A 25,708-nucleotide genomic window follows, 5' to 3' on the forward strand; every position below is an offset into this window, starting at 1 on the left:
TTTATGTTTATAATTAGAGAGTCAAAGAATTTTAGAGATGTAAGAGACTAAAAAATGTCCAGTTCTAGGAAAGTTATTCGCAAGAAACATTATTTTAATATAAAACATTATTTTAATGTTTGAGTCTTTTGGCCCAAAACTATTAAAAGTTTAACATAAAGTATTTGACTATACTCAAATACTCAACAAATGATATATAACTTATATAAGGAGAAATATGAAGGCCTTTTAATAATTTATGGAGAAAATTTTCAAATACTTGGTTCAGCCAAAAATTTCTTCTCACTTTACGAAATGTCTTCTATAATGTTTAAAAGTCTCATGTAGTTATTAATGTAGTTTATATAGTTAATATAATGTTAGCTATTAGAACTTTAAAGTGATTTTTGTCTTTCAGCTTCTGAATTCAGACCACAGATCCACAGCCACCGTCCAGATCTGCAGCGGCTCTGTAAACCTTAAGGGCGCTGTGAAATGCAGAGCTTACATTCATAGCAATAAACCCAAGGTTAAGGATGCTGTGCAGGTACAAAAGGAATAATAACTGGTTCATGAAAAGCAGAAGCGTGTTAACATGACTATTCAAAAGTCCTTAATTTTTGCAATATCAGCTTTCATTATTATTAATTTAACTTTGACTAATAAAGGCCCAGTCGATTAGGCAGTACAATTATACCATGTAATTCATCACGAGATTTTCATATGTAGAATGTCTATTTTATGTCTTTTTTAAAGTGATGATTATACAAGTTCATTAAGTGTTCCACAGTGTGACTTATTAGTACATTGGAAATCATTTCCTTTAAAAGAAATTGAACTTTTTAAATAATAGGAAAAGTATTTACTGGAAGAATGATTAGGTAGTATTCTATAATCTCTGTAATTCAGAAAAAGTGCCATGACTAGCACTTTTTTCATAGTTATACATTTGCTAGTTCGGAATAGTAGCATTATTTGTTTAGATGCAAAACTGCATTTATTTATTTGGTTTTAATTTATTATTTAGATGAGGCAGGCAAATTTGCTTTTAAACTATTAATGTTGTTAATAAGGATGTTAAGTGGACATTTGAAAAGGAATGATGTATCACTTATTTTAGTGGATGTGATTATACAGGGAGACCAGTTATGTGAAGGTTTCTTAGTAATAAAATCATGCAAATCTAAAGTAACGGATTTTATTTCTTATTGTAATTTGTCTTGTTTTTCCGTAGGCAGTGAAGAGAGATATATTGAATACAGTTGCTGATCGTTGTGAAATACTATTTGAGGATCTGCTTTTGAATGAAATTCCAGAAAAAAAAGTTATGAGTATAAAATTAAGTACTTTTATTGGGCATGTTTTCAGTAGATAGGATGTCAAGATATAATAGATATGTCATTTTTCATACTTATACCTATCTTTAATAACAATATGTCATCTTTTATTTTTTTATTGAATGAAAAATTTTCAGTTGCACAAAAAATAGTTTGTGAACACCTTATAATAGGAAATCTATCAATATTTAAAACAATTTCTGGAAAGATTTAAAAAAAAATATGCATGAATTTCTACCAGACTAGAAAACTGTGCTAACATTTTAAAGCTAATTTTAAAAATTAATATATATTAGGTTTTTAAAATAATTCATTCATAATCAAAACATTTATTAGTATTGAATATTTATATAATAGATTATTTAATAGGTATTAATTTGTGGTCTATATGCAATTGACATCTTATTCTTACCAAATTTTTTGTGTACTAGTTTATATACTTCTTATCAATTACTCTAACAGATTTTAATTAAATTTAAAAAGTTTGGGCCATGGTGTCATAACCTATTTATTCTAACTATTATATCTATTGTGAAACATAAACAATTTATACCATTTTTGTAATTTCTATTAAAATATTTATTTTATTCAAAAAGAAAATTAAATATTGAGTATGCTTTTTAGAGCTACATATTCATCTTCACCTTGCTACCATTAAAATGTGAGTAGATTAGGAATTCACAGTTGAATATACATATAATTGAAACTTATATATTAGCTTGTGAAGGGACTATTTTTATATGTATAGAAGAAAGCATAGCTTCTCTACAAAATTAACTTCTTTTAGTAAATAGTATATTAGGTTCGGTAGGCTAATCATCTTTTTTATATTGCTAGTATGATAGATTCCTGGAATTGCCAGATTTCACATTTGTCCTTGCTGTACTTCACAAATAACCCTGAGGTTCTCTCCACTGATAGTGAAATGTATAGTTTTGCTGAGACATGACTTTGATTCTTATGTGCAGCAATTGGATTGAGATATTTGTGTGAAACTTGGTCACTTAGCCACACAGTCAAGCCTACCAACCTCACCTCATTATGGCTTTGTTTTTGCTACTTGGCTTTGTGGATGGTATAGCTCTCGTGGTGTTAAATACTCACTTTCTGAGCAACAGTATGATTACAGCTGAACAGTGAATTTTGAGATTTTCAGAGACGTGGACATATATCCATCATTAATGCCAAAGATCTATCTAATCACACATATTATTTAATTACTCTGTTTAAAAATGCTTCATAAAAATGGTATTATATGACTGTCCTGGTATCATTTTATAAGTTAGTGAGTATTGAAAATTTTGATGATGTCCAATCACTATAATTAATTGCTTCAAAGAGCAGTTGCAGTAGTTACAAATTAAATTTTTTAAAAATAAAAAACATTTTTCACTGTAATTGAATAACTTTGTGAAGAGAATAGGCATTGTAGTTTGGTGGAAAGAACAAAGACTAAAGGTCTTGGGCTCTTTGTCTATTTTGCCACTAGTTAAGTGACTTTGGACAAGTGATTCAGCCTATCTAAACATCCATTATCTTATGTAAAAAACAGAGATTATAGTAGCTACTTTTTGAGCCAGTGAGATTAAGCAAGATGATGTTTTTAAAGTTGTTAAGTCAAGCCATCAATAAATAGTAGTTGCTATTATGTTAGAGGTGAAGAAGGAAGAGAATTATTTAATGATACTTGTCTTAAAATTTCTTAACTTTAATTTTTGGGAAGTATAGCATTATATTTCCAGAAGAAACGCAAGTGTAAATATATTTTTTAAAACTTTAGTAACAGGATACTTATTCCATTAACATGTAAATTGATCTTAGGATATCAATATAAAAGACTAAATTGCAAGTATAATATAAACAAATGTAAAATTGAAGTTGAATATATATATATATATATATATATATATATATATATATATACACACACACCAAGTTATTAGATCTTAGATTTAGTCCTCATTTTACTTAGCTTATGTTTCTCCTATGCTTGTAAGATTTTGTAGATTTGTAGAATGGTAAAATGTAGAATATATGTCGTAAAATATTTTTGCATGCATCAGGAAGTCTGCAAAGGGCATATTAACTTTAAATTCCTTATTTTAAAACAAACATAGCCTTTGGATTCTGGCTATCCAGGTGAAAGAACCTAATACTTCAATGACTGTAAAAAATTTTTAAAAAATATATATGAACTCCAGTCATTCTTTTTACTTATTGGGGTTTTCCCCTTAGAAAGTATGTCAGACCATCTTCATTATTCTGTATCAGCCTCCATTCAATCCTGTGCAACCTACTCTCAGAAGATGACCTACTCCTTATGAAAATGAGGCCATCAATTTTGAAACCTCTTACTTTCTTCCATTGCTACACCATATCCATTCATATCACTTGTCCTCTCAGTCATGTACAATCCTTTTTGCCTGTGGTCGTGGTTTCAGTCTGTGGATGGCACTTCTCATCCCTTCATGCAAATGGCTCTTATCTTTTAAGAGCTTAGATAGCACCTATTTTTATTTTATTTATTTATTTGTTTCCATTTTTTTATTAAGGTATTATATGTGTACATATCTTACCATTGCTCCCCCCCACCCCACTCCCATACATGCCCTCAACCCCCAGAGTTTTGCATCCATTGGTTATGATAGCACCTATTTTACAAAAATTGCTCTAATACTTCAGTATGAGTTGGGACTCTATTAATCAGCAGAAATCCAATTCTTATCATATTGGCTTAAATTTAAATGTTTTTTCTGTTTTGAACTTTTTGAAATAATGGTGAACTAGATACTCTGCTGTGGGACTATTCCTAAAGGACTCCTTTTTGGAATACTTTTTAAGATGTGTCTTTTTACAAAGGTCCCCCTCCCATTTTTAGCCTCAGACCAATTAGAAAACTTGGTTTTATTTAGATATTAAATGGCTAAATTAACTTTTTAATTTGAAATTATAAGAGCCTTTTCTTTTTTAGTGAGTAATTTAAATTCATCACAACCAATTCTTAAACATTTGATTTTATAGCATATTTATCTCTTTTTTTAGGCAAAACTAGAATGAATGCAGTTTGCATGCCAATTATACATACACATTATAGCGGTCATTAAAAATTTTGAACTTTACCTATTTCAAGAAACTGGACCCAAATAAAATAATAGATGCCTAACCATCTGCGTGGACAGTTCACATGCTACAAAACAAATTGTAGTAATATAATTTTACAGATAGGTGGCAGTCTGTTCAAAGAGTAAAACTCTTTTCCCGTTCTCTTATGAAAAGCAGATAAGTATAATATGGCAGAAACACATAATTTAAGTCATTGCATTTCCCCTGACAGACATTCTTTGTCTTCTGTTTATAGTTATATAAAGCTACCACTAGTTTCTTGGCAAGAAAAAAGGTTGCTATAAAAGTGAGCCCTGCTTTTCTACTTGGCCTGTACAGTGGTAGATTTAAAAATCATATCCATTGCTGAAAGAGTCTATTCTTTACACAAAATCTAGATCTTTGTTGATAGTTCACTAGAATCATGGTGTAGAACCAGTTGTGTTTGTTTGGACCAATGATGATGTTAGAAATTGGGGGGAATATATTTTACTTTGTGAGTATTCAAAGAAGAGTGAAATATAGTTCTTCGTTATTTATTTAGATCCAGATTATTTTTTCAAATATTACTTAATGCTATTTATGACAATATGTAGCACTAATTGTTGTCCCAGGAATATTACTTCTAGTTTATAGCATTTAGTATGTCTATTTATTAGATGTTCATTAAGCATTTGTTCTGTTCAAGGCAATGTGATAGATACAAATCAATGACCAGATTCCTTTCCTCAAGAAGCATATAACCTGATTTGAAAAACAGAATATGTATGCATTATTAATTATGTATAGCATGTAATAAGGTTCTAGGAGTAACTAAGAACTTAATTAAGATTAATGATCAGAATAATAAATATTAGTATTAAGAATGAGGCAAAGGGAAAATGAAAAGAAAGCAAGATGGAGTTGGTAGTGAGGTTAGTATATAAAACATAACTTGCTGTCATACACAGGCTTGATAGAGGGGACCACTAGCACTTTGTAGATTATGTGAGTGGTGAGATTATTTTGTACATACATGTATAAAAATGTATGCTGTCATGTTCTATACACTCCATATAGATGGGCCACTAATTTGGCTCCAAAGTTGCATGAAGAGGGGGAAATTGTAAAGTTAAAACAAATAAGAAAAATAACCAGGGACAAAATTTTCTCCTGGTTATTCTTTCAAAGAAGGGTGGTTAATACAAGAATATATAATCAACAACATCCTCATATTGAAGGCAGTGATAAGCTTATATTTCACAGGAATATCATTTAGATCCCTTGCAGAGGCCAGGGATATTGAAGTAAAGCAGGATTCAGTAACAGCAATTTTGTGTCACATCATTTAGAGAATAAAAACAACTTTTAGGTTTTATTTCTATTGGTATGTATATGATGCTTTCATTTACTTACAAAATATATGTCACTGATACCAGTGATCGACTTAGCTAAATATTGATAATGTTTCTTCTTTTAGATTCTGAAAAAGAGTTTCACATCCTTCCTCACCGAGTTTTTGTCCCCATTCCGGGATCCACGGTAATGTTATGTGATTATAAATTTGGAGATGAGTCAGCTGAAGAAATCAGAGACCATTTTATAGAGATGTTAGATCATAGGATTCAAATAGAAGATTTGGAAATTGCAGAGGAAATAAACACAGGTAATTCCATGGTGTTATTTAAGAATCTGATTAGACTACTGCTAAGATCACCTATGAGACATTAGTTTAAATATGTCTTTTCCTTAAAGCTAGTTCTGATTGATAACTTCTGAGGCATTTAGTTTTTCTGGAAAATTGTATCAACATTTAAGATACTTCAGGTTTTTCTAAGCCTAGCAAGTAGATCTGGAAACAAGAGTTGCCTTAAGTAGGTGGAAATATATGGTTTTGAGGTATTTCTTTATTGTAAGAGAAGTTTTCTCAAAACCCATTATTTTGATTAATTATTTGGTTAAACATGATGTCACAAAGTTTTAAAAAATACTTTATTAAACGTCTTCTGCATACTATCTGCCTTTATTTTTTTACCCCCTTTATATAACTGGTACTAAGCTGAAATAGGCAGTTCCAAAAATTATTTTTATAGAGTATAGATTTGCCAAACTATCTTAATTGTGTGACACATTTTCTTCTCCTACCCATCATTTTCACATTTGACCTTACATTTTGGAAGGCTGTTTTTTTGTTTTTGTTTTTGTTTCTAGTGAAAGTAGGCTATGAAAACATATCAATAAATAAATGTGTACAGGCATGTATGACAGACTTCCTGAAACATTAAAAAAATACGTGATAAAAGAAGTTATTTGCAAATATCAATGAATATTGCGTACATAGCCATTTATCAATCTTAAAATTTCTGATATACTAATAAAGTCTTTAGGTTACTTTTGAATATGGATGTTTATGAAATTAGAATACAGCAATTTTTAATTTCTTTTTCTAATTCTAATTTTTTAGTTGTTCCTCTGTTGCTTAACTAATTCCCACCCCTCATAAAGTAGAGTGTTTGATTCAGAGTTCTCTTGTTAATATGATGTCAAGTAAGTGTTTGTTTGGTGAATTACAAATCTGTCAGTAAAGCCTCCACTTAGTTGGAGACTACCAGGTTGGATTTTTAATAGCTCCAGGTTAGTATTAATCATGATGTGGAATAGTAAGTTTGTTTTAAAGAAGAAAAAAAAAAGCAACACTCCAAATTGCTTGGTACCTGATGTTAAAGCAGCAGCTGTGTTTCAGTATTTTGAAAACTAGTATTTTCTAAAAGAGTTTTGAAAGTAGACTAGTTGAAAAAATAATTGCTACTTTTCAAAATATGTTTTCCCATATTAGTGACTGTAATATCCCTGCAAACCAAACTTAGAATCACGAGGGTGGAGGTTTTTATTTGTTTTGTTTATTTCTTTCACTAATGCCTACCAATAATTCTTGACCCATTCTGTTGTTGATATCTGAATGCACTTCATGTGGGATCATTAGAATTGTCCTGGTTCATCCTCTGTCTTATAATACTGAATACTGAATCTATATTCCTTACAGATGGGTGGTTAGACTCTATTCTTCCTTATTCCTAATACCAGTCTGCCTTCCTATAATCTATACTTTTTTCAGTAATCTGCAGCAATAAAACATGAGTACTGCTTTTGGGGGTCCATGCTTTAAATTTGAGGGTAACTGTTGTGTTTTAAATACTTTAAAGCCAGATATTCCCATACACCTTTAACTATTCTCTTTATTATAGTTTTCAGACCTCATTTTATCTTGCCACTTTGGTTGCCTTGCTCTAGATAGCTTTTGGGAGATCCACAAATCACTTGAAAGTAATTGTATAATTTTTTCTGGGAAAGAGATCTATAGCTTTCAAAGGGTTGGTAACTTAAGAAAAATTAAAAACTACTTCTTTAAATATACTCTGACTAGAGGCCCAGTACACAAGATTCGTGCACTGGGGGGGCGGGGGCGGTCAGGGAGCCCTCAGGGGATTTCCATGTCTGACTGACAGCTTAGGCCCACTCTCTCTGGGGAGCGGGCCTAAGCTGGCAGTAGGACATCCTTAGCGCTGCCACAGAGGCGGGAGAGGCTCTCACCAGCCATGAGCCCGGCTTCTGGGCTTCTGACTGAGAGGCCCTCCCCCTGTGGGAATGCACTGACCACCAGGGGGCAGCTCCTGCATTGAGTGTCTGCCCCCTGGAGGTCAGTGCGTGTCATAGCGACTGGTTGTTCTGCCATTTGGTCGATTTGCATATTACCTTTTTATTATATTGGATTTGCCTTTCTTGAAATATATTACCCTGAATTAAACCTAACACTCTAATAACAATATTATCTATTTATATAGAACCTCTTACGTTCCAGACACTGTTTTAAGAGCCTTACAAATACGAAATCATTTAATCCTTACCTATGATACAGATTATTATTAACCCCATTTTCCAGATGAGAGACTTGAGGGTCAGAAAGGTCAAATAACTTTGTCAGGTTACATACCTAGTAATGGTGGAGCTTAAACTTAAGCAGTTTGACTCTAGAATCTGTGTGTTTTTTTCTAACAATTTTGTTTTACTACCTTTCCATGGGACCTAACCAATATAGACTATAAGACTATAGTCTTATTTATTTACTACATTTATTTAGCATAAACACTATACCTGTAAGGGATTCAGGGAAAACTTCTCAGAGCAGGTAACATTTGAGTTCATTTGGAAGGATGAATACAGTAAAAGTAACTAGGCTTTTTAGGAAATGAACACTGGTATGAGTTGTATTATAGCCAAGAATATTACTTTTCTAGAATTATATTAGTTTTGCTTCATCAAATATTTAAATTAGAAGGAATGATTTAGTAATTAGTGTATTTTTAATAATGAAATGACATATTTCCAAATTATAAGGTAGGGTGAAAACATAACCTTGTAATAGAAAAATTAAGTGCTTTTACATAAACATCCTATTGGTTTAGAATTAGATTCACTTAGTCATTCGTTTATTCACTTATTAATTTATTCAAAAATATTAGATGCATAATTTTTCCAAGATAGTATTTTAGCTCAGTCCAGGTGTGCCACTTGCAGCTGTATAACCTTAAACAAATTCCCTCTGAACCTCAGATTCTCTTGGGGTTGGTATGAGAATTTAGTAAAAATGTTAGGTAAAATACTTTCTAAACATAAAGGCAGCATGATAATAACTAGTATTATAAGGCTTTAAAATAATGATTCCTGAATTATAATGGAAACTATTAATATTAAAGTAGGAAAGTAATATTTTGTAGGGTGCATAGATTTTCCTAAATATTTTAAATTAATCTTTTTATATATAATAAACCATAAAAAGTAGAGTTCTGATATTTAAATTTAAAAATTGAAGTCAATTGCTATACAATTAGCATTAAACTTATAAGTATCTAGCTTGATTATTATTTATTTCTGTTCTATAATATGCTGCCAAGTAGTTGCTATGTTTAAAATACATATTTGCCAAGTAAATATCTTAAAATAACATAGTTTTAAATGACTTAAGGGATGAAGAACAATTTGTCAAAATGACTCACTTAAGGTGAGGGATAACTATGGCTTTAAAATTACTTAGATGCATTAGTCACCTCCTAGTAGATATTAACTTAATAATTCAGATGTACTTTATCCACAGTATCAGCTAAAATTTGGAGACACACCTTTAAAATTGGATGAAACTCATTTTACTAATTCTGTTTTTGCTATCTGAACTGAAATTAATTTTTGCTGTTTCCTTACATGTTGCTAATTTAATTATGAGGAAAAAGCATTTTTTGGCTAAATCACTGACTGTAGTGAAACCTCACTAATTTAGGATTCAGAGATGGAGAAGAAGACAACTAACCAAAGGAGTTCAAGTCCTAATGTTTCATTTTAAGCTTCTAAATAGTCCTGCCCACCTATTAACAACTTGGCGTGAAATGGAACACATAGACAGTTAGCATGTATTCATCATGGCCCTTGTTTTCTCCTTGGTTAACAGTTGCTCAAGAAAGTTGTTTTCTTACATGATTTGTTTGAAGTTAAATTACCTGATTTTAAGGAATGGTTACAATCTAATTTCTTATTGAACATATGTCATTTGCATTTAAATTAAAGTATTGGTAAAATAACATAGTACCTGAGATTTGAATTAAAAGCCTACAGACCCTCACAAAAAGTAAATTATGATAGGGCTTTATTTATTCTTGAAAAGTGCTCTGTTTCTGAAAACTTATCTTGAATTTGTATCAAATCACAGGATTTTGACCGATTTAAAAATGGAGATAATAGAACAATGGAATGGCTTTTTTTTTTTAAATAAAAGTAAATTACTTGTCCAGCATGATCTTCACATATAACAATTCAATATTAAATGTATATCATGACAAATAGAACCATTTTGTGCTCTTTATATACAAGTGTTTAAATTAAAAAAATTCCTTTAGCAAATAGGTATAATTCATGCTTTATCCAATATTTTTGTTTATTCATTACCTGATACAAAGATATAGTGGCCCAAAGAAAAAGTTTTTTACCAGTGATATTTGCTGATAGAAAAGCCAAAGTTTATGTGTGCGTGTGTTTTAACATGAATAAAATTATGTTATCCATTCCATTTTTTAATTGAATTTATTGGAGTGACACTGGTTAACAAAATTATACAGGTTTCAGGTGCACAGTTCTACAACACAACTGTACACTGTATTGTGTGTTCATCCCCCAAGTAAAGTCTGTTCACTGCCCCAAGTCAAGTCTCCGTCAATTTCCCCTTTACCCACCTCCATCTTCCTCCATTCCCACCTCCCATTCAATTTTTGTCAGATGAAGTTAGGGGAAATTGGAAGCTGATAGGTTAATGTAGTCTGGAACTAAGGTGTTATGGCCCTTTAGCAAACAAGAAGCTGTAGAAATATAAGAGACTGAATAGTTTTAGAGACAGTTCATAATAAGAATTTGTTTGCCTTTGTGACAACTTGATATTGGAGTAGGAAAAAAGAAAACTATGTTTGTTTTTAAAGTTCTTTAGTTATATGTTAAGAGGATATAAAAAGAATGGGGCTTCCCTTGATTCTAATGAGGTAGTTACTAAGGATTATTTCTGAAAATGACAGTAAATTTTTCTTCATGGGAAATTGATGAGAACTAGGCATTTTTCCCTTTTTCTTTCAACCATTTTGGTGCGCTAGGTATCTTTTTCAATAAGCTTATGTGCTAGTATATTGGGATACACATGTTTATAAGGACATTTTAAATCCATGTACTAGGCTATTTTACTTGGAATTTAAACAGTAGTATTTATTGTCTCTCACTGTGGTTTTCTTCTTTGTAAATAAAGGGATCAACATGAAGTAGTTGCTTTCAAACATAGTTCCCCGGAGTTCTATAGAACCGAACTCCACTGCCACCTGAGAGGAAGAAGGGAGTCTGGCTCCAGGAGCCACCCATCCCTACCTACTTCAGCCAGAGTAATTCTACTTTCACCTGTTGTACATGCTTGGATTTTATGTCAGACTCTTTAGCACTAGGAGGAGAGGGGGTTAAAACCACTGCTCTATATGATCTCTAAGAATGTTTTCTTTTCAAATACTTTTAGTTGGTGTTAAATAAATTCAGCTAAGCAAACCTACAAAAATTATTCTCACCCATAATTAAGAAGAAAAAAACCTCATATCTGAATCCTCAGTCTGCTGCCCATGACCTCAAATATGCACTAACTTCCCAGGTTTTATATTTCATCTGTAAAATGAGATATTGTGCTTGCCTTGCTTAACAATGATTTTTTTTAGAGGTCACACTTATTATCATATTTTGCTTATATATTTCAAATTTCAGGTTAGATCAAGAGTCAGGACAACTTTTCCGTCTGGGTTCTAATAGTAACTATTTTAGGCTTTGTGGAACACATAAGATCTGGCCAACCCCTGCAAATTTGGCCCATGGGTGTCTGACCAACCCCTGCAGGTTTGGCCTATAGGCTGCAGTTTGCTGATCCCATCTTTATTACTAATATCTAATTATTTGAAATTATTAATTGCCAAAACAACAATAGGATTCATTATTATTATCCTCTTGCAGCTTTTCTGAGTTCCTCTATGAATTCTGAAGCTCCATTGGACAATAGAGATGATGAACAACCAAAAGAACCAATGCAAACTACAATAGTATTGAAAATTCGGCAAAACATGGGTATTTTATTTCTTTTATAACATTGAAAAAGATGGTATTTTGGATTTCCGTTTTCTTGTTACTTTAAAATTACTGGGTTTTATTTTACTTAAAGATACTAGATTAAGCCAATATTTATTGAGAATTGTGGAACATGCTAAGACCTGGAGATGGAAAGATGTACAAATGATGCATTATCTCAAGGGCCCTCAAAGATGACACTTCCTACTAATTTTATTGGTGCTTTTAGAAGAAAAGCATGTTGAGTTTGGGGAATTGACTAGTATAGTAGGACCAATACTTTCCAAATTGGTTTTCCCAGGATTGTTATTGCAGATTCGATATCTCTTATGAAAAAAAGTCAAATTTGAGGCTGAAAATTTTTAATGCACTTCAGTATTTAAAAGGTTCCACGATAGTGTGGCAGTCACTTTCACATTTTTTAGACTTATTGATCAAAGAACATGTACACTATTATTTCATGGAAAGTATTAAGGTTTTTGACAGCCAGAAGTTTTAGTTGTTTTTTTATCACTTATTTATTAGATAAACTTAAATTAATTTCATAAATTCTTTGTACGTGTGTGTGTGTGTGTGTGTGTGTGTGTGTGTGTGTGTTTGTGATTCTCTAATCCGGTTTTTTGTTTGTTTGTTTGTTTGTTTTTTAACTTAATAATTAGGGGGCAAAAATGAGTTACTAGTTCCTAGATTTTAGAATGGTGATCTGAGTTTCTATAGTTTTCAATAGCTATTCAAATGACTGCATTTAATGATTGAGAACCACTGCACATTGGAGCTGTTTTTTTGGTTTAAGCCTAATTGCATGAGACAGCTGGAATTTCAGTGTAAATAGATAGGACCCTTTTAAATTATGTGTTTTTCTTTTAGATGTGTGTGAGGGCACACATGTATAAGACACTATTTTTTGTTGTTTAAGGTTTCGTTAAAGTGATGAAATACATGATTACCAGTCTAACCTTTGCAATCTACTTTTTAAAAAACTTATTGCTGTATTTCCTCTAAGACTTTGTCGGCTTTTAGGACATGTCTATATGTGTGTAAGAATATGTATTTGTGTGTGTGCTGTTGTTGTTTAGGCCCATCAATTACCTACATTTTAGAGGCTAGAATCAAGTAAGCTTTTCTTCCGCTTATTCCATTTCTATTTGTTTTGTGTTTGTTTACTTTTAGGTATGATTGCAGCATTTGCAGTTGCACTCCTTGCTGTGGGTATCTCCTTTCACTACTTCAGTGATTAGGGTGAAGCACAATGAGCTTCCTGATCATCTAGAGAACACTGACCAACAATTATGAATAATAAAGATGCAAACAAGCCATCTGCATTTAAGACCACAGCAGCCAGACCTGCTGCCAAACTCCTATTAGGTGTGTTTCTGACAAATGAAATCACCAGCTGCCTTGTTTAGCCCTGCAATAAAATTATTTATCTAGATGGAAGCTTCATGTAACAAATCATTATTATTTATTTTTAAATGTTCAAACTGATGGTTTATTTTCACAGATTTTAGTCCTCTTGATCTGGATCACATATTCATCAGGACATTGAAAATTTGAATAGTCAGGGTTGGCTGAATATCTTAGTAATAGAACAACAGGAGAAATTTCTACAAAGTGGGGCAACCACCTATTGGGTAAGTTCATACTGTAGGACCTTTCTAATGTTTACCCAGTTCCAAAATATTGACCCAGTTCTGATCAAGTGGTAGGAAACCTTTCCGGATTTGAATCAGTAAAGATTGCCATAAATCATGTGCTTTCTCGTGTTTGTATATCATAATTGTTTTACTATATTAAATAAGATTTTTTCTTCCAGCAGTACATTAGACTAGGTACTATGAAATACCTAGATCCTGAATAAAAATGTACCTTTGAATGCATTAATATACTCAAGGAAAGTAGGGGAGATCTCCAAAGACCATACCTTTACTTTTCTTTCGCCACAAAAATGAATACATTTTGAGTTGTAAGTCGTAAATACTGTATTAAGCATATGGGTGGGCTGTGGTTGCTCACGTGGCAGATACCAATTGCAGCACTGCCTTATGCAGTTTGCCTCGGACCAGAAACAAGGAGAGTAATCTGAATCTGAGATGCTACTGTAGCCAGGACAGTTGAAGTGGTCCTCAATTTGTAGTCTCATAACTTCTGACAGAAGCAAGGTAGAGGATGAAGATTCTCATAGATTAAGATAAAGCAATGTTATTTCATGACTAGAGATCAGCAGTCACAAGTTGAAACTAACTAGCATGAGAAAGAATCTGTAGAAATAACCATCTTCAGATTAAACTCTCCAAGGTCTCATTGCCAACAATACATGAAGGATTGAACCACAGTCAGAGGTGCAAAATAAAACAAATAGAACTGCTAGAAATGAGAAATGTTACTTGAAATAAAAAAAAAAAAATCCTTGGAAGTGTTGAATGTCATATTAGACTCTGCTGAAAAGACAGTAAATAAACTGAAAGCTAAAGCTAAAAAATGACTCAGTGCACAGCAAGGAGAAATGAGCTACTGGAAGATATAAATACTAAGAGGTATGGAAGGAAGAATTGTGAGGACTAAAGTACTAGGGGGAGAAAGAATGGAGAGGATGGAGGAGTGGCAATATTTGAAAAATAACTATTTTCTGCATTTGTTGGAAAAGATGAATTCATAAATTCAGCAAACACAATATATATCCCAAGCACATATAGATGAAATTCATACCTAACCCCAATGAATGTAACTGCTAGATACCAAACAAGATTATAAAAGCAATCAAAGTGGGGAAAGCATCAAGGAAGATGAGACAATTACTGAATAGGCTTCTTTATGGCAACAATGTACATACCCAAAAGATGGTAAAATAACGCCTTCAAAATTCTGAAACAAACTAGTCAACTTAGAATTTGAGCCAAGCAAGACTGAAGGACATTTTCAGACATGACCATAAAGACATGTTTAGATGAAAAACAGGTCTTGCCATCAATAGACCTTCATTAAAGAGACTGCAAAAGCATGATCTCAAGAAGGAAAAGGATTCCAAAAGGGTGATTGGAAATGGAATTGCTAGTGAGCAAATAAAATAATAAACATGGAAATCAAGTGTTGTTTATAGAAAACAGCTGTAATGAAAGAAGTGTTTATAAGAAGTAAAGTTGTAAACAAATGTAAAACTAAATGTTTTATGCAACATTAATGTGTACTTTTACTAGTAAAATAGGATATAATTGAAAAACTGGACAATGACTTATAAGGTGAGAGGAGGGTGACTAGCATTAAAATATTCTGAGGTTCTTTTATTGAGAAAATGGGTAAGATATTGTTTAACTTTAAAATTATGTTAAATATGTATAGTAAAATGTTCAAGTATAACTGCTAAAGAATAGATATGGGATGAATCATTGTAGAGGAAAATAAATTTAACATATGGAATAGGAAGTCAATAACTCAGTACAAAAAAGGGGAAAAATTATGGGTGGGAGGAGGAAAAAAGTAGATGATAATAAGACATCAGATAATTAAAATAAATATGAATAGACTAAAATAAATTAACCAACAGTTTAATTTTTAAACCATTTTCCTGGGTTAAAAAAACAATCATTAGGCAAATAGCGAAAGAGAATATGTGTAGTTTTAGTGATCACATAAAATTAGACTTTATGATGTGTAAAGATGGAGAAGGTTACTAAATAAATAGAAAAGGATCAATTCACTAGGAATATATAACAATTTTAAATTTGTATTTCCTCTATAAAATGACCTCAAAATGTATGAACTATGGGGCTAAATCAACAAATTGAACAACATAATGGGAGATTTCAACAGCTCTTAATTGGTAAATCGGGCAGACTGAAAAAATTAGTGAATACAGACTTGAATAATTTAATTTTCACTATTGAGTCAATGAACATATTTAGAATAATCAACAGAGAATATTCTTCTTAATCATTGTATATCAGCAAAAATTGACCATGTACTAGACATGAAATAAGTTATAGTAAATTTCAAAAAGTTAGTATTAAATGGATAATCAGAAATAAGTTAGAGGTCAGTGATAAAAGTTAATCCTTAAAAATCTTATATTTACAAGTTTAATAAAACTTTACAGATGAAAGAAGAAAATGTACTTAGAATCTATAAGTACTACATTTGGAAAATTGGGCAATGCAGCAGAAACAGCACTTTGAGGGACATGGTTTTAAACTAAGGGACAAGACTAAGTGTAACTTAAGGAAAAGAACAACAGAATAAACAGTGTAGAAGCAAGGAGACACAGGCAATGGAAGAAATGAATGACTAAAGTACCTATAGATATAGTAAAGATAAAAATGACAAGAGACTACCAGGAGCATCTTAATATATTTGCAAACCTAGACAAAATAGACCATGGTCTAGGAAAATGCAGGTTCAAAGAATAAATAAAGGAGTACTCCAGCTCATTTTATGAGGTCAGTATAACTATTATTGTACTGGAATCAGACCCATTCAGTAGGAGAAAATAAAGTTCCAGATGAATAGCACTTATGAACATAGATGTAAAAGGCAAAATTCTATTAAGGGAATTCAGCATTATGTAAAAGAAGATAATGATTAAGTTGTATACATAAAAAATCAGGAACACACAACAACAATGCCTGTTATTTACACTTCTATTCATCATTATCCGGTGTAAAATGAGCAAAAGACAGAAACCAGATACTTTCAGAGGATATGACTGAACACATGAAAATATGTTTAATCTCATAAGTGATTGAGAGGACAACGAATACCATTTTAGACTGAAAAATTAAGAAATGATATGGCTATGTGTTTGGGCGTCAACCTACGAACCAGGAAGTCACAGTTTGATTCCTGGTCAGGCACATGCCTGGATTGCAGGCTCCATCCCCAGTAGGGGATGTGCAGGAGGCAGCCAATCAATGATTCTCATTGGTGTTTCTATTGCTCCCTCTCCCTCTTCCTTCCTCTCTGAAATCAATTTAAAAATAAAAAAAGACATCTATAGGTGGGATTAGAAAGCAATTTGACATTATCGTGTAAGGTTAAGCATTCACATATTCTAATACCTAACTATTCTATATATATACCCTAGAAAAATTCATGCATATGTGCACAGGAGTACAAGTGAGAATGTTCAAGGCATCCTTGTTTGCAACCACTCAAATGTCCATCGATAAGAGAATAAAAAATAAATTGTGGGGTTTGTATTCAAGTTCTGATATTTACTGGCAGTGTGACCTTGGGCAAGTTACTTAACCCCCCTGTGTCTCTGTTTCTCATCTATAAAATGGAGATAATGGTATCTATCTCATAGAATTGAGTATTAAATTACTTTGTATATATCAGGCATGCAGAGCAGTGCCTGATATGAAGCAAACATTCAATAAACATGAGCAGCTATTGAAAAAAATGTGGGTTTTGTAATTTTATTTAGCAGGTAGAATTACCTGAAAAATAAAGTGATGATTAAATCCAGTCTCAGAAGCCTACATGTAGTGTGATACAATTTTTACAAAGCTTAAAAACAAGCACATTTAGCCCTGACCAGTGTCACTCAATGGTTAGAACGTCACCCTGTGCACAGAAGGGTTGTGGGTTTGTTCCTGGGTCCCAGTCCAGGCACAGGCAGGAAGCATCCAGTCTCTCTCTCTCTCTCTCTCTCCCTCTCTCTCTCTCTCTCCCTCTCTCCCGCTCTCTCCCTCCCTCTCTCTCTCTCTCTCTCTCTCTCTCTCTCTCTCTCTCTCGCCTCCCCCCCCCCCCCCCGCTTTCTCTTCCTTTTCCTCTCTGTCTCACTTTCTCTCTCCTCCTCCCCCTCCCACCCTCCCTTCCACTCTCTCTAAAAATCACTGGAAAGCCTGGCTGGTGTAAAAGGCAAAATCCTATTAAGGGAATTCAGGATTTTGGTTGAGTGTTGACCTATGAACCAGGAGGTCACAGTTCGATTCCCAGTCAGGGCATATGCCCAGGTTGTGGGCTCGATCCCCAGTGTCATAGGGCTGCAGGGTTGACTGGCAGCTATTTCTGTTTGCTCTGCCCTGGTGATTCCCTGAGACCCTGCCTCATCCAATTTACAGCCTCACCCAACCTGTCTGCAGTGGCTTTTGCATATGAATGGCCTACCCTTCCTTAGGCTTCAGGCTTGGCTAAAATCTCTCAAACAAGCAGCAGCTGGGCCAAAGAACCCCAAACCTATCAATAAAAGGCCCAAGATCCAGCACTAGCACCAGCCTGCCTTGCTTCACAGCTGGGTCTTGCCTGGGCACTTCCAAACCTGATACAAATAGAAGGAATCTGCAGACTTCTCTGTAGCTCCTGCCTGGTTGTCCCAGGCAGTGGCTGCCTTTGCACCTCCCTGAAGACCTACGAGCCAGTGCACTCTGGTCAGCATCAGACCATAGCAGATTACAACGCACCACACTCAGGGCCTGACTCAGCACCAAAATCCCACTGAAGCAAGTCCTGCTCCATAGGGGTGTCTCCTGCACAGCCGCTCTTCCGCTGTAGTTGCATCTGGTCCTCACAGCCAATTGGCCTGAAGGTCAATTCCTCCCAGTGACACCAACCAAGTCTCAACTACAACAAGACTGTGCACACAGCCCACAAAGAGGTGCACCTAGAGTGCCCAGCTCAGGTGACTGGGGAGGCTAAGCCACTTGGACCTATAGGACACCTACTATACAAGACCACTCTGCCAACTCAAGGAGACAGCAGCTCTACCTAATACATAGAGACCAACACAGGGAAGCAGCCAAAATGGGGAGGCAAAGAAACATGTCATAAATGAAAGAAATAGGAGAAAGCAAACTACTGGATATAGAGTTCAAAACCATAGTTATAAGGTTACTCTAGAATCTTCATGAGACCTTCAAGGGACTTACTGAGACTTTCAAGGATCTTAGTGAGAATGTCAAAGACATGAAAAAGGCCAAGTCAGAAATTAAGCATACACTAACTGAAATAATAATTTACAGGGAGTCGACAGTAGAGTAAAGGATTCTGAGAATCAAATCAATGATTTGGAAATGAGGAAGCAAAAATCACCCTATTAGAAGAGCAAAAAGAAAAAAGAATCCAAAAATATGAAGATAGTGTAAGGAGCCTCTGGGACTTCAAGTGTACCAACACTTGCATTATGGGGGTGCCAGAAGAAGAGAGCAAGATATTGAAAAACCTATTGAAGAAATAATGATAGAAAACTTCTCCTGCCTGGTGAAAGAAATAGACTTACAAGTCCAGGAAGCACAGAGAGTCTCAAACAAGAGGAACCCAAAGAGGACCACACCAAGGCACATCATAATTAAAATGCCGAGGGCTAAAGACAAAGAGAGAATATTAAAAGCAGCAAGAGAAAAGCAGTTACCTACAAGGGAGCACCTATATGACTGTCAGCTGATTTCTCAACAGAAACTATGCAGGCCAGAAGGGAGTGGCAAGAAATGTGATGAATAGCAAGGACCTACAACCAAGATTACTCTACCCAGCAAAGCTATCATTTAGAATTGCAGGTCAGATATAGAGCTTTACAGACAAGAAAAAGCTAAAGGAGTTCATCACCACCAAATAAGTATTACATGAAATGTTGAAGGGTGTTCTTTAAGAATAGGAAGAAGAAGAAGGAGAAGGGGAGAAGGAGAAGGAGAAGGGGAGCAGGAGAAGAAGGAGAAAAAGATAAAATATGAACAATAAAAAGGCAACAAATACATATCTATCAACAATTGAATCTAAAAATCAAAATAAATGAGTAAGATATTTAATGAACAAAATAAACTGGTGAATAAAATAGAATCAGAGGCAAGGAAACATGGAACAGACTGATGAATCTCAGAGGGAAGGGGGGAAAGGGATGTGTGGGAAGAGATGAGCCAAAAATCTTACATACATATATATGCATTACCTATGGACACAGACAATAGGGTGGTAAAGGCCTGGATAGGGGCAGGAACCAGGTGGAGGGGGGTAATGAGGGAAAAAAAGACGGACATCTATAATACTCTCAACAATAAAGATTTAAAAAAAAAAAGAATATGAATTGGGGAATCACATGGTTGGCAGTATATCTGTTTCTCCTTCACATGACCTTTCTTAGGATTCTCATAACCGGCGGTTGAATTACAAAAGGAGGAGCCCCAAGAATCAGCGTTCAAAGAAGTGGAATTTCTTAACCTATTAAGGCCTGGGCTCAGATGTCTCAGGGTGTTATTTCTCTGTATTCTATTGGTCAAAACAAACAAGGCCAGACTAGTTTCCATGAGAGGGGAAAAAGAAGCGCATTTCTCAATGGGGGAGTAGTAGCACATGCATATAGAGAGGGAAAGAATTGATGACATTCATCACTGGAGACTTACTATATGTATATTCTTTAGTATATGTCAAATTTTAAAAATGACAAAAATACAGGAGAAAGGAGAGACAATTAAAGAAGTTCCCTAAGGCACAGCCGGCATGGCTCAGTGGTTGAGCATTGACCTATGAACAAGGATTTCACAGTTTGATTCCCGGTCAGGGCACATCCCCAGGTTGCTGGCTCCATCCCCAGTTGGGGGTGTGCAGGAGGCAGCCAATCAATGATTCTCTTGCATTATTGATATTTCTATCTCTCCCTCTCCCTTCCTTTCTGAAATAAATAAAAATATATTTTTTTAAAAAGTTCCCTAGGGAAATAATTGCTATCATTACTCTAAAAACATACTCCACATATGACCTTTACCACAGTCTGCCTTTTACTACAGCACCTCTGTTTCCCTCTGTTCTGTTGTGACATTTCGGTGGATATATGAAATGTATTTTCCTTTTGCCTATTCTTATAAATGCTCAGAAGTCAATAGGTTCTTAACTGTATTACAAAATAGTTGGGGGGAAATCAAGCTCTAGTACAATGCTTATTGTGTTTGTTGACCCTTATCTAAATGATTCATCTAAATGTAAATTAACCAAAGTACAATAAATATCTAGTAAATTATTCTTATTTTCTGACTTTAATATAATAAGTAATTATATTGAAAGTATCAGTATTTTAATGAATATTCATTAAAGGTAGCCAATGAATTCTCATACAATTCATAACCTATTATAAGGTAACTTTATACTTTAATACATTTTGATTTATTGATTAAGGACAAGAGATAAAAGTGGAGTTAGAAATCACATGTTTTTCTCTACTTTTGCCATTTCTAAAGTGTTGTCACAGACTTTATCTCTGGATTTTTATAACACTCGTGTAGTAAGCAGGGCAGAGATTTGTTGAATGTGTTCAAATTTGATGGATACAATTGAAGGGCACATTAATTATGTATTGTATCCAAGGACCACATAATTAGGAAGAGTAGACATTTGTTTAAGTAACTATTATCTCAGTAACTGTAAACAGGTTATCCATTTTTTTTATCTTTGCAAAAATATTTTATAAGTATTTAACATACTTAGCACCATCAAGTGAAGTTAGACTTTATACTGTACTGTGAAACCCCTGAACTTTTGATCCCAAAAGAGCCCTGCATAAAAATTCTTAATTAAAAAGACGATCCTTTAGGGAAAGATTTTTCACTCAATTTGTTCAGTTTGTTAAGAAGATCTTTTGTTTACAGAATTGTGAAGGGGAACTTAATGATAGGGATGAAGGTAGTTTAATCGGCTCTTAGGTTCTATTTTAGTCAAATCCAATTTAGTTGTAGATATACCCCAGATGTTTGTCCTCAGGATTAAAATTCTGAACATCAATAAGCTAAGACATTATCTGTATTTAAATACTGCAATATCTGTATTTAAACAAAAGTAGCAAAGTTTAAAAATATTCCTATACTTTTAACTTGGCACTATTGAAAATATTTTCTATATTCTAATTATCTATACTAATAAAAGCCTTGGGGGTGATCAGGCCAGCAGGGGAGGGTATTTGGGGGCAATCAGGCCTGCAGAGGAGCAGTTAGGGGGCAATCAGGCAGGTAGGTGAGCGGTTAGGAGCCAGCGGTCCCGGATTGTGAGAGGGATGTCCAACTGCAGGTTTAGGCCCGATCCCTGTGGAATCGGGCCTAAACCTGCAGTTGGACATCCCCCGAGGGGTCCCATGTTAGAGAGGGTGCAAGCTGGGCTGAGGGACACCCTCCCCAGTGCACGAATTTCGTGCACTGGGCCTCTAGTAAATGAAATAATAGCTAATGATTATGGAGAATTGAGTAGTTATACCCTTAGATTTTTCAATGAAGAAATAATAAAGTCTTGGGAAGTTGCTTAATTCCATTGATTTTTAGGTAGAACAATTTTTAATAATATGAAACTAACTCATTATATAGTATAGTGCTTTACAACTTATGATGAAGTATTTTTATTTTTATCATGCCCTTTTAATACATAACTGAAGTTCAGGAAAATGAGTTGCTAAACCTAGTAGCCAGTGGGGAATATACATATAAGGATGTGATGAAAAGGAGTGATAATTGGATATGTAGAGCAAGAGGGATGACTGTATAAGGAGTAAAAAATACAACAACACATGAGTATAATATTCCAGAGAAAGAGAGAGGGGATGGTTTCTAAAGCATTGGCAGCTACTGACAATGGGAGAAGGAACATCTAATATAAAGCTTAAAGAAAGGAGAAAATTGGGGCAGGTATATATGGGCTTGTAGGTTTGGTAGTGGAAAGCTGAAGATGATTCCATCTGATCTGATGCCTTCAGATTTCTATGAAGTCAGCAAGGTCATCTCCAGATAGTGAAGAAAGAGGAGAACAAAGATTTCAAATAATTGTTGCAAAGAATGGGAGATCAAGTTGACCAAAGAAACACAGTGGGATTGCCAGACAGTAGCAAAGCCCCATTTGAGGTTAGTAATAATAAATAAAAGAAATTGTGTGATTTCCCCCCGCCCCAGTAGTCTTTGTCTTCTCAGTTTTAAGAATAGAAAAATTGAAGAGCAGTATTTGGAAGTGTTGTCTAACAAGTTGAAAGCAAAGAAGGGCTAGGAAATTTATTATATTGGCAAGGATATTGCTTAAAGAATACTTAAATGATGAACTATGAAATCTAAGTTAAATAAAAAAGGAAGGGAGGGGAGAAGAGAGAGAGAGAGACAGAGACAGAGAGAAGGATTTGATGAATTGTAAATGTCATGTAAAGGCATCAATGCAGTGAAAATCTAGAAGAAATCAAGGACCCAAAATTGTGGTAATAGTTGACCAATAAGGAGACATGGTCGTGATTGAAAGTAAGGATGCTTGGAATAATTATTTAGGAAAAAAGGAACACACAGATGATAGCAAATGAAATGAGTGGTAGAGATGAAGTATGTTACTGGAGGTCAAGGAACAGAGAGTCCAGATTATGGATGGCTGATCTGCTAGAATAACGTGATAGAACTTGAAACAAAGGAAGGCTGTGTAAGTTAAGTATCTCATTTTTGAAAAGTGAGGGAGAGCGACTAGGTCAATAGCTGATAGTTACAAGGGTGGAGGAAAAGTGATACAGACAAATACCCTGAGTCTTTTAAAAATTACATAGCCTTTTTACATAGGCAACTGAGAATAATGAACTGGAGTAAAAAAGACTGTCAAGAATGATGTTTGGATTTTGAAAGAATAAGCAGTCACCACTTGAAAATGAGAAAGGGAAAGTGAATCTTCTTTGAAGAATCAGGTTTCAGTTATGGCAAAGATGTAGAAGAAATGCTTAGAGAAAAGGTTGAAAACGGAAGGAAGTGTGCAATTTTTAGAGAGAAAAGGGAATGGAAGGGGTTGGAGATGATGGTGCAATAGAATATTATGGCAAATAGCAAGGTGGGAGTGGGCAAGTAGCAGTCAGTGGGAAGAGATGCTGGAGCTTTCACTTTATTTTATTTTTAAAATTATATTTTTATTGATTTCAGAGAGGAAGGGAGAGGGAGAGATAGAAACATCAATAATGAGAGAACATCATTGATGGTTGCCTCCTGCACGCCCCACACTGGGGATCAAGCCCATAACCCGAGCTTGCGCTCTGCCTGGGAATGGAACCACAACCTCCTGGTTCATAAGTCAATGCTCAACCACTGAGCCACACCAGCTGGGCTAGAACTTTTCACTTTAGATGTTGACTGGATGAATGCAAGGTTAAGAATCCTGGCAAATTTAATCTTAGTGTTTTTGAGTAGATTGGATTCTGGATCCAACCATCAGACGATTTGGCTCACTCAACCTGAGTTAGTAATTATTGAAGTTGAAATAAATTTTTGTAGCTGCACCTATATTGCTTGGAGGTGGGAAGGGGCTCGGGTAGTGATGCCAGCAACTAAAGACATTAAGCTAGGGTAGGTGCATAACCTGAAGTTATGAACTTGATATAGTCAGCCTTACCTTCCAGGCTTAAATCTAACTTGGCCATGTTTTATCTTTCTCGTACACCGTTGAACTCTATTTGCTTATATTTTATTTAGAATTTTTACATCTCTATGAATAAGTGACATTAGCCTATAATTTCCCTTTCTTGTCCAGCTTTGGTATCAAGATTATACTAATTTCATCAATGAGCTGGTGATTATTCTCTTTGTTTCTGTCCTCTGGAAAAGCCTATATAAAATGATCTGTTTCTTGTGTGTTTGATAGAATTTCAAGTAAATACACCTGGACCTTGTGTTTTTTTGGGAGTAATATTTGTAAACTAGTAGCCCGTTTGCACGAAGATTCGTGCAATAGACCTTCATTCACCTGGCTGCCTGCACCAGTTTTCTGCCGGCACCAGGGACCCAGGCCTTGGCTGTGGCCACCGCCTTCTGCCTTTTTCAGGGTCGGGGCTTGGCCCCGGGCGGTGGCCTTGGGCTCGGCGGCACCCGACATCCTTGCTAAGGTTCGCAGGAGCCGACCCCCAGTGGTTTCCTGCGATCCATACAGGCTCCCCGCTGGTGCCCAAGGCCGGGAAAGCCTCCGCCCCAGGCTTTCCCGGCCTTGGGCTCGCCGCACCCAGCGTCCCTGCTACTGATCACAGGAGCCGACCCCCAGTGGTTTCCTGCGATCCGTGCAGGCTCCCCGCTGGTGCCCAAGGCCCGGAAAGCCTCGGCCCCTGGAGCGGCGGGAGGGGCGGGATGGGCACGGCCAAGCCCCCCCAGGTGGCCAATCGACCCCAGGCACCCTGGGGAGCGGCGGCATGGGTCCGGCCACGCCGCCCCGGGGTGCCGATCGCCCCAGGCACCCTGGGGAGCGGCGGCATGGGTCCGGCCACGCCGCCCCGGGGTGCCGATCGCCCCAGGCACCCCCGGGAGCGGCGGCATGGGCCCGGCCACGCCCCCGGGGTGCCGATGGCCCCAGGCACCCCCGGGAGCGGCGGCATGGGCCCGGCCATGCCCCCCGGGGGTGCCGATCTCCCCAGGCACCCCGGGGAGTGGCGGCATGGGCCCGGCCATGCCCCCAGGGTGCCGATGGCCCCAGGCACCCCCGGGAGCGGCTGCATGGGCCCGGCCACTGGGCACCGTTATCTTGATCTTCTCAATGGCGGATATGCCACCCGGAGTCCCGCCCCCAGCCTCCTGCCGGCCCAATCGTGGGCATAGCGGAGGTGCGGTCAATTTGCATGTTTCTCTATTATAAGGTAAGATACTTTCCTAGTTTATTTGCTTGTTAAAGGATTACTCAGACTTTCTGTTTTTAAATCAATTTTGGTAAGCTCTACATTCTTAGAA

The 25,708-nt window shown here is 35.6% G+C and overlaps 1 protein-coding gene across 6 annotated transcripts in view; it reads left to right on the forward strand.

The window, feature by feature from the left end:
* ODR4 (odr-4 GPCR localization factor homolog) overlaps window positions 1-25,708 on the forward strand; it is a 45,556-nt gene that overhangs the window by 16,309 nt on the left and 3,539 nt on the right. For 4 of the 6 annotated variants that reach the window (XM_079760683.1, XM_079760684.1, XM_079760685.1 and 1 more), the window contains exons 11-15: window positions 398-526; window positions 1,214-1,302; window positions 5,876-6,063; window positions 11,973-12,083; window positions 13,254-13,574. In XM_079760683.1, coding sequence (XP_079616809.1) covers window positions 398-526; window positions 1,214-1,302; window positions 5,876-6,063; window positions 11,973-12,083; window positions 13,254-13,321 — 585 coding nt within the window. In that variant the 3' untranslated portion in view covers window positions 13,322-13,574. The other 2 variants (XR_013812919.1, XR_013812920.1) reach the window with 2 other exon arrangements.

Source organism: Cnephaeus nilssonii (genome assembly GCF_951640355.1).
Source record: "Cnephaeus nilssonii genome assembly, chromosome: 21".
NCBI classification, from domain to species: domain Eukaryota; kingdom Metazoa; phylum Chordata; class Mammalia; order Chiroptera; family Vespertilionidae; genus Cnephaeus; species Cnephaeus nilssonii.